The 9,586-nt window shown below is 45.0% G+C and overlaps 2 protein-coding genes across 2 annotated transcripts; one reads left to right on the forward strand and one right to left on the reverse strand.

Annotated features, from left to right (window-relative positions):
• The first annotated feature begins 1,219 nt into the window (after positions 1-1,219).
• LOC109742639 (uncharacterized) lies at positions 1,220-4,651 on the forward strand. The gene is made up of 3 exons (XM_020301738.4): positions 1,220-1,903; positions 4,242-4,313; positions 4,396-4,651. The coding sequence occupies exons 1-3, from the start codon at positions 1,301-1,303 to the stop codon at positions 4,396-4,398; spliced, it is 678 nt and encodes a 225-aa protein (XP_020157327.1). The 5' UTR covers positions 1,220-1,300; the 3' UTR covers positions 4,399-4,651.
• Positions 4,652-4,971: 320 nt separating this feature from the next.
• LOC109742635 (uncharacterized) lies at positions 4,972-5,827 on the reverse strand. The gene has a single exon (XM_020301735.3). It carries the CDS (start codon positions 5,551-5,553, stop codon positions 5,248-5,250), a length of 306 nt encoding a protein of 101 aa, XP_020157324.1. The 5' UTR covers positions 5,554-5,827; the 3' UTR covers positions 4,972-5,247.
• Between the last annotated feature and the right edge of the window lie 3,759 nt (positions 5,828-9,586).

A 9,586-nucleotide genomic window follows, 5' to 3' on the forward strand; every position in this document is an offset into this window, starting at 1 on the left:
GTGCAACTAACTCTTATTATGTGAACTCCTTCAGATTTTTGTTTTATCGGTTGCTAGGTTAGATGCGCAATCTTGCATATTGTTGTTAGTGAGTTGTCTTTAAACTTCAACAAAATGTTCCTTTTCCACTTTGCTTCCTCCTTTTCACCTCTACTACTTATTTCTTTGATATTCATATCTGGCTAAGACCGGTAGAAATCTGGCGATTCAGTATGACAGCTCGCTGATTTTGAAGAATCTTGCGATCTTGGAAACGACATACATGATGTGCAGAAATCATCTAAGTTTAGGTTTCCTTGCAACATCTCCAAAACATTTTTTTATTTTGCAGGAAATTTGTAGAGCATTCGACTACACAACAAACCTAAATAGCCACGAGGAGCTTGTCTCACATTGCCCTGCTTCAGTTGTGCGAGCATCGAGCGGGTTCAGAATTGTGTGACTCCATGCTTATCATGGATCACACAATTCACATCTCTCATATTTGTGTCAATTGTTGATTTAAGGATATACATGTGCCTTTTAGAGCGAAGTGAAGGTAACAATCCCTAAAGGACTTCTCACGTGCAGTGTACACCGTCTTTCCTATGTAGCCAATACTAAAGCTTACCCGCAAATGCATGATGCGAGTGTGTCGTCGGTGACACATTCCCTTCTTCCTCAAACCGTCTACATTGCCACTATTTCCATATGCATAGGCATCATATCGGCACTGTTTGGAATCACCGCTCTCGTGTCCTACTTCCCCCGCTAGTAAAAGAAGGAATCACACGCGCGCACACAGTCACGGCTGTGAAAGCACATACAAGCATCCTATTCTTACGAGCACTTGTAGGAGTCCGAGCCGATGACAGTAAAATGAAGGATGGATGCATGACACAGACATTCACATACACACATGCACGGCCATCCTTACGAACATACACACACCCTACATTATGATCACACCTTAAAGACATCAAGCCTCCCCTAAAAAAGGAGATTAAGTGATCATAAAAAAAAGATTAAGCCGGTAGATTTTGAGATCGACAAAGTCATCGCAGCCCCCTTCGTACCCTCTGTGTCACCCTTCATGGAAGTACTGCAGAAAAGTCCCTCTCACAAGTCAACCGTTAAAAGAAAAAGAAAGAAAAAGGGAAAAAAAAAAGGTTTACGAAAATCAAAGCAATGGTGTGACGAGCTCCCTCACTTTAACCTCCGATCAACCGATCAACCGACTTCCATTGCTCAGCCTTGCAAGCTAAGCGAAAGGCCCACCCGGCAGCGGACAGCTCACCACCAACCCGCATCCCTCCCCCCAATGGCGAAGACGCAACCCCGCGGCCCGGCGGCGGAGCCGCTGCTCCCCCCGCCGCCGTACCTCAGCCCCCACTCGCCGGCCGACTTCCACGACGCCGACGACTCCTACGTCCTCCTCGTCCCGGTGCGGCTCCGGCGCCGCCTGCGCCGGGGCTGCGGCCGCGGCCGCGTCGCCGCGGCCCTCGCCGCCCTCGCGCTCCTCGCCCTCGCCTTCCTCCTCTGGCCCTCCGACCCCGGCGTCAGCGTCGCGCGCCTCCGCCTCGCGCACGTCTCCGTCGTCGCCCGCCCCGCCGTCGCCCTCAACGTCTCCGCCGCGCTCAAGGCCCGCGTCCGCAACCCCAACCTCTTCGCGCTCGACTACAGCCGCCTCGACGTCGCCATCGGCTACCGCGGCCGGCCGCTCGGCACCGTCGCCTCCGGCGGCGGCCTCGTCCGCGCGCGCGCCGTCTCCTACGTCGACGCCGACCTCCGCCTCGACGGGATCCGCGTCGTCGAGGACGCCATCTACCTGCTCGAGGACCTCGCGCGCGGGTCCATACCCTTCGACGCTGTCGTCGAGGTCGAGGGCCACCTCCACTTCTTCTTCCTCAGCATCCCGGTCAAGGTCCGTGCCGCTGGAACCCTAATTACCCATTGTTTATGTCTGGATGGAAGGCACGCATTGTGAATTAGATTGCTGACTGTCTCTAATTCGCTAACCTCGTTGCAATGTGCGTTCCTCTCCACATTGGATTGGAAGCCCTGCTCCAGTCGTTAGGATCTGACGTCTAATGGACCTCCCAAACAAACAGAGCTATAGGACATTGCAAATAAAAATAAAAATTCATGTGAGAAAAACAACTCTACAATACCTTTGGTCATTGCAGCTCTGGATTGCGATACCTTTAACCCGCCAACTTATGTTGATTAGCACTTTTGTAATGGTAATCAGTCTACCAGGAGTATAAATAATACTGTTGGAAGAAATATGCTCTGACTTCCATAGTCACGAATCACGATTTAGTAAACTTCGTTGTTATGATCTTCGACCAGTTACCTCTTACATCCTCTCCATTTTTCCATAATTGTTTGTTAGGGGTGTATAATACAATAGGTAAACTGGGAAATCGTACTATAATACATCATTTCTTATATTTATCAATCTACAACACTTCAAGACTATTATGTGCCAGGTCTTTTGAGCAGGTTCTGTTTTTCTGAACTTCTCGTTATGTATGATGATCCCCTAACTGAAGGCTGGTCCTTGTAAAAATTATTCACAGAGAAATAAAATAATAATAGGTTTAAGATCATATAGAAAGAAGAAAGCTCAATATTGTCAGAGTTAATATGTCGTATTTCTAACTGGTTATCCCTTTCAGTAGGACACATAGAGGAAATACTTATAGTTAAATTTACCTTCCTGTTATTCTCTTCTGTATTGGCCATGATTTTGAATTACTTGTGCAACTAGCATCTCAAAGTGATTTATTTTTTTGCTTCACATGTTTGAGGAAAAAATTCCCATAAAAAGCATAAGATTTGAATTACTATATTTACTACTTGGACCATTCTCATCTTCAGTCCTACACTACATAATGACGCGATGGCTGGAAAATAGTTGAATAGTTTTCTACTTCACATCCCATGTTTTCCTCCAAATCTGGTGTGGGTTTAGGGTTATAAGATTTGGGTATCATATAAAATCCTGTAGAATGAGTTGTTTTACAGACTAGGCGATGGCCATTTTAAACACTGCAGAGTTATGCAGTGAAACCTCTATATCAGTCAAGCTGGTTCCACAATTCTAAGCCTGAGGCATTTGCAGTCATCTCTGAAACAATTTTTGTGATGCCACTAGCTGATACATTCCCTTCTCAATTTCTCATGTTCAGGGCAGTGGGCATCATATATTTTGTACTATGTTGTTGCAAAGTAGGACAGTTTAATGCTATGGTGATAGACTGAGAGTGTTACATTGCTGCCAAGATGTTTCTGGGTTACAATTTTAATATCCAGATGATTTTTTTTTAAATGCTACCAAGTAATTTCATTGCAATGGATAGTTGTTTGAAAGCCTGGAGAGCATGTCGGTGCTGCACCAGATCGTTGTGGTGGTTGTTCTGTACGTTTTGTAATGCTGTAGAAATTGTGACTATGTTCGCCAAGCTGGGTGCTTTGCTGTCTGGTTTTGTTTCGTTCTAAAGACCTAAGTGTGTGTCTGGCACGGTGTCCCATATTAAACGCTATTGGGTGAACTTATGCTCCGTTATCCCTTGATAGTGGAACATAGAGCTTGCTTGTATCGTATGGAATTTTTTTTTTTTGGGCATTTCAGGCAATAGAAACTAATTACCGATTTGGGTTCATTTTGCCTATTTCCCAGTGAAGTATCTTATGTGTTACCTGGTTTTGTTGGGTTTGTTTTTTGATTTGATCTTGTTGAGATGTTCTTCAATGATTCCTCCCAAAATATTTATATCTTTGGACCTCAGATGAAATCATTTTTTTCTGCATCAAACAAGATTGTGGTGCCTGGGGGCCTGTTTCTTGCTTCTAATTTCTTTTGCCATTAATCAAAAGATCGCATACTGAAGCATGGTGTTATCCTTCAATACAGATATAATAGTTTATCACTTTATCTAGTGTATGGAAGAACCATGTATGTTTTTTGTTGTTATTCCAGATACCAGATAGACCAAAATTTGCCCAACAAATTACTCCCTCCGTTCCTAAATATTTGTCTTTTTAGAGATTCAAATGGACTACCATATACGGATGTATATAGACATATTTTAGAGTGTAGATTCACTCATTTTGCTCCGTATGTAGTCGCTTGTTGAAATCTCTAGAAAGAAAAATATTTAGGAACGGAGGGAGTATATTATTGCCCCAGCAGTGTTTTTATTCTGCTCTTCTCAATTCATGGTCATCATACTGAACCCTTTGTATGGCTGTTGCAGGGGAGAATAGCATGTGTGGTTCATGTTAATCCACACGATCAGACCATAGTACACCAGGACTGCTATCCAAAGGTAATGAACTTTGAACTCAGTTTACCGTCTCAAAGCCGAGTGCAAAGTTTCCAGAATCTGACCTGTTCATGTTTTCTACCAGTGAGTTGGTGACGGCCTCGAGCTATCTTCGCGCATGAATCTATTGTTTCAGACCTCGCCTGGAGTGCTGGTGGTTGTTGTATACTTAATCGGTGGTGATGGATGTGCACGTGGTGATATTTCTCATGTACTACTATATATATACTGGTAGATGGGGTGTTTGTAAATTCTTTGGCATACCCAAATACCGTAGTTTAAATCCGTGGTCATATCAAGAGATCTCTAATATCAATCAGTTCCGTGACAAGTGTTAATAACAGTGTTTTACATTGTCATTCTGGATGCTGGTTTTCTGGTTGCGGATCATCTGATTGTCATTCTCGATGCTGGTTTGTCTGGTTGCGGATCATCTGACATCGATAGGCCATAGCTCATCGGTATTAGATGTCAGTGGGCCAGTGGGTGCTGCAACCTTGCTCTGTTTCAGGTCGAGCAGGGTCAACTTCCTGTCAGCCATTTGTCTGGTTTTTAGATACAGTTTACATTCTGGATCGTTTACATTTTCAATGGATTTTGCCAAGTTTAAAGACGTTTGACTTAGGTCAAACATAGAACTCCAAATGTGGAACGCAGGGAGTAACTGCCAGTGCTAAAATATGCATATTGGAACTATGAGCACAGAATATTACAGCAAGGAATCAGCTCATGAGGCCCTAATCTGATACCCTTGTGGAACAAAGAACGGCTTGGCATCCAGCTGCTTGGTTACATTCTAAATAATTCTACATGACGGCAGTACTAGTGCCTGATCATTCTAATGTGGTATCACTATGCTGGAAATTATGCTACATTGCTGCTACTGCTAGGCTACATTGCTACGAGGGAAGGGAGTAGACAAGGGCGCGCAGAAGAACTACTTGGCCTCACTGGCCTTGGATGGTGATGTTGCCGGCGGCGGCAGGCCGCTGTCGAGGCAGCTCCGGCACCGGCGCTCCGCCCACCCCTCGACGTCGCGGTCCGGCGCCACGTGCCTCCCGCCGCACGCCCGCGCGAGGACGCCCGCGAGCGCCGCGGCGAGCACGATCGCCGCCACGATCACCACGATCGTCTCGACCGACCTCGCCGTGGACCGCGCGGCCGGGGCCTGACGCGCACGCGCGTACGACGCCGCGGCCTCCTGCATCGACCTCCTCGCCGCCCACGCCACGGCCTCCTCCATCAGCGCTCGGCCCAGCTGCTCGCTGCTCGCTCGACCTCTGCTGCTTATAACAGGCGCGCGCGGCGAGCAGAGAGGAGGCAGCCAATGTCCATGCCCATGGCGGACAAAAGAGCGGTCAAGAGGTAGGCCGTTTCTTTTGACGCTCTGGGCGCGACAGTTGCCACTACTGGTTTCCGATTCTGCCGCGGCCGCGCGTATCAGGAGGCCGTTGCTCGGCTCGTTTCTGAAACCATGTGGCGTCCCTTTCTCTGTCGCCTGGGAAATGCTGCTCGGCTTGGCCCGGTTCGCGCTTTGAAACTGGGGAAGGCTGCGGCGCTCTGATGTGGCCGGCAGCGCTGACGGACTGCGACCGGTCGGGCCAGGCGATGTGGGGGGTGGCCGGTCTCGGTAGGGGTGACAACAGCGGCTCAATGCTCATTCATATTCATCCTCGCCTCGTCGCCGACGCCGCGGTGTCGCCTTGCGGCTGCGCAGGTGGGCTGGCTCTATGCGCCCGCGCCTGAAACAGGAGCACGTTTCTTTATCTATCGAAATGCAATTGTATTGTAAATTGCAGCAATGGGACCGTATCGGCGATACTGCCGTTCGAGCACCAACACGAACATATCAACTTCGGTTGCCCGTAAAAAAACAGGAGGTGGTGAACGATGAATGGATTCAGGATGAGGATGATCTTATACAAGTGCAGGCCGTCGTATCACAGGATCTTCGCCATACCGTCGAAGAAAATTTCTAACTCAACAAAAAAATCAAACCAACAAAAACAACATGTCACGATTACTTAAACTCATCGTGTCCAACTAATCAGATATGCAAGGACACAAACTTCTCTAGCTTCATGACACCGTCAAAGGAAATACCGGAATACTTTTATTCAAAGAAGTACACAATCGTCCAACTAGATGTGAAGCACAACACAAAACTTTAGACGAGTACGCTTTCATAGGCTTCTCAAACCAACTAATCAGATATGCAAGGACACAAACCTCTCTAGCTTCGCTGGCGTTACGTTGTCCTCCTCTGTTTTTTTTTTAAAAACGATACTTTATTAATTTGAAATAACGGTTACATCGTCTGTAATAACAGTTACAGTCTCCTTCATAGGCCTCAAACCAGTCCCTACGCTCTAAAAGTTACGCTAACCTAGCCAATTCATGACCCATCGTCCCAAACCGTTGCCCCGCCGCGTTTACGGAACAAACAAAACAAGGGGAAATCCTATGACAGGTGGCAAAACACACACTCCTCCCTCATTATGGTCGGTTGATCTTGTGATCTCATCTTTACTAGCGCCATGCACTGTAGCCGACTTTTCTTTGACGTTTTTCTTTTATTTTTTTCTTTCATTTATCAACATTTATATATGAACATTATTATTTCAAATACACGATAAACATTTTGTCCAAAAGACACGACAAACAATTTCCAAATATAGAACGGACATTTTCAACATACGGTGAGCATTTTATTGAATACACAAGATATATTGTTTTCAAGTACATTTTTTCAAACATATTTTCATGCTTAGAATTTGTTTAACAATTTTTTTTGAAGAAAATGTTGTTAAACAAAGTTTAATAATAATAATGATACCCCCTTTGTTTTTTACTCTACATATTAGCTTTGACCTAAATCAAACTTTTCAATTTTTGACCAAGTTTATAAAAATGAATATGAAAATTTAAAATAAAAAATAAAAACGATACGAAAATATATGCAATGATAAATCTAATGATATTGATTTGGTATCATAGATTTAAATAAAATTTTCAATAAACCGTGTCAAAGTTTACAAATTTTGTCTTAAGAGAAAGTCAATATGTTGAATAAATAAATACAGAGGGGGTGATAAAATTTAAGCTTATTGGGCTACACTGTGGGCAGCTCATATAAAAGAGGCATGACACCACAAGATAAATCCACTTCTATGACAAATGGCTCTGCGAAAAGAGAAATCGCCACTTCGATGTGTTGGAAATATGCCCTACAGGCAATAATAAATTGGTTATTATCATATTTCCTTGTTCATGATAAAGGATTATTATTCATGCTAGAATTGTATTGACCGAAAACTTATATACAAATGTGAATACATAAACAAATAGTATGTCCCTAGTGAGCCTCTACTAGACTAGCTCGTTGATCAAATATGGTAAAAGTTTCCAAACCATATACATGAGTTGTCATTTGATAACGGGATCACATCATTAGGAGAATGATGTGATGGACAAGACCCAACCGTAAGCTTAGCATTCGATCGTATCACTTGAGTTTATTGCTATAGGTTTGTTCATGTCAAGTATCTATTCCTAAGACCATGAGATCATACAACTCCTGGATACCGGAGGAATATCTTGTGTACTATCAAAAGTCACTTCGTAACTGCCATTCAAGTACCAACACGAACATAAAGGTTTATCAACTTCGGTTGCCTGTAAAAAAAAGGAGGTTGTGAACGATGAACGGATTTAGGATGAGGATGATCTTATAGAGGTGCAGGCCGTCGCATCACAGGATCTTCGCCATGTAGTTCAGGAAAATTTCTAACTCAACAAAGAATCAAACCAGCAAAAACAACATGACACGATTGAAGGAAATATGCCCTAGAGGCAATAATAAAGTTGTTATTTTATATTTCCTTATATCATGATAAATGTTTATTATTCATGCTAGAATTGTATTAACCGGAAACTTGATACATGTGTGAATACATAGACAAAACAAGGTGTCCCTAGTAAGCCTCTACTAGACTAGCTCGTTACTCAAAGATGGTTAAGTTTCCTAACCATAGACATGTGTTGTCATTTGATGAACAGGATCACATCATGAGAGAATGATGTGATGGAGAAGACCCGTCCGTTAGCTTAGCATAATGATCGTTTAGTTTTATTGCTATTTCTTTCTTCATGACTTATACATGTTCCTCTGACTATGAGATTATGCAACTCCGTACCGGAGGAACACCTTGTGTGCTATCAAACGTACAACGTAACTGGGTGATTATAAAGATGCCCTACAGGTGTCTCCGAAGGTGTTTGTTGGGTTGGCATAGATCGAGATTAGGATTTGTCACTCCGTGTATCGGAGAGGTATCTCTGGGCCCTCTCGGTAATGCACATCACTATAAGCCTTGCAAGCAATGTGACTAATGAGTTAGTTACGGGATGATGCACTACGGAACGAGTAAAGAGACTTGTCGGTAACGAGATTGAACTAGGTATGATGATACCGACGATCGAATCTCGGGCAAGTAACATACCGATGACAAAGGGAACAACGTATGTTGTTATGCGGTTTGACCGATAAAGATCTTCGTAGAGTATGTAGGAGCCAATATGAGCATCCAGGTTCCGCTATTGGTTATTGACCGGAGATGTGTCTCGGTCATGTCTACATAGTTCTCGAACCCGTAGGGTCCGCACGCTTAACGTTCGATGACGATTTGTACTATGAGTTATGTGATTTGATGACCGAAGTTTGTTCGGAGTCACGGATGAGATCACGGACATGACGAGGAGTCTCGAAATGGTTGACAAGTAAAGATCGATATATTGGAAGGCTATATTCGGACATCGGAAAGGTTCCGAGTGATTCGGGTATTTTTCGGAGTACCGGAGAGTTACGGGAATTCGCCGGGGGAAGTAGTGGGCCTTAATGGGCCATACGGGAAAGGAGAGAAGGGCCTCAAGGGGTGGCCGCACGCCCCCCCATGGGCTGGTTCGAACTGGACTAGGAGGGGGCGGCGCCCCCTCCTTCCTTCTCCCCTCTTCCTCCTTCCCTTCCTTCTCCTAGTTGGAATAGGAAAGGGGGGCCGAATCCTACTTGGACCGGGAGTCCAAGTAGGACTCCCCCCTTTGGCGCGCCCCCTCTAGGGTCGGCCTCCTCTTCCTCCCTCCTTTATATACGTGGGCAGGGGGCACCCCAAAGGCACTCCAAGATTTGTCTTAGCCGTGTGCGGTGCCCCCCTCCACAGTTACACACCTCGGTCATATCGTCGTAGTGCTTAGGCGAAGCCCTGCGCTGGTAACTTCAT

This window comes from Aegilops tauschii, chromosome 4, assembly GCF_002575655.3.
Source record: "Aegilops tauschii subsp. strangulata cultivar AL8/78 chromosome 4, Aet v6.0, whole genome shotgun sequence".
NCBI classification, from domain to species: domain Eukaryota; kingdom Viridiplantae; phylum Streptophyta; class Magnoliopsida; order Poales; family Poaceae; genus Aegilops; species Aegilops tauschii.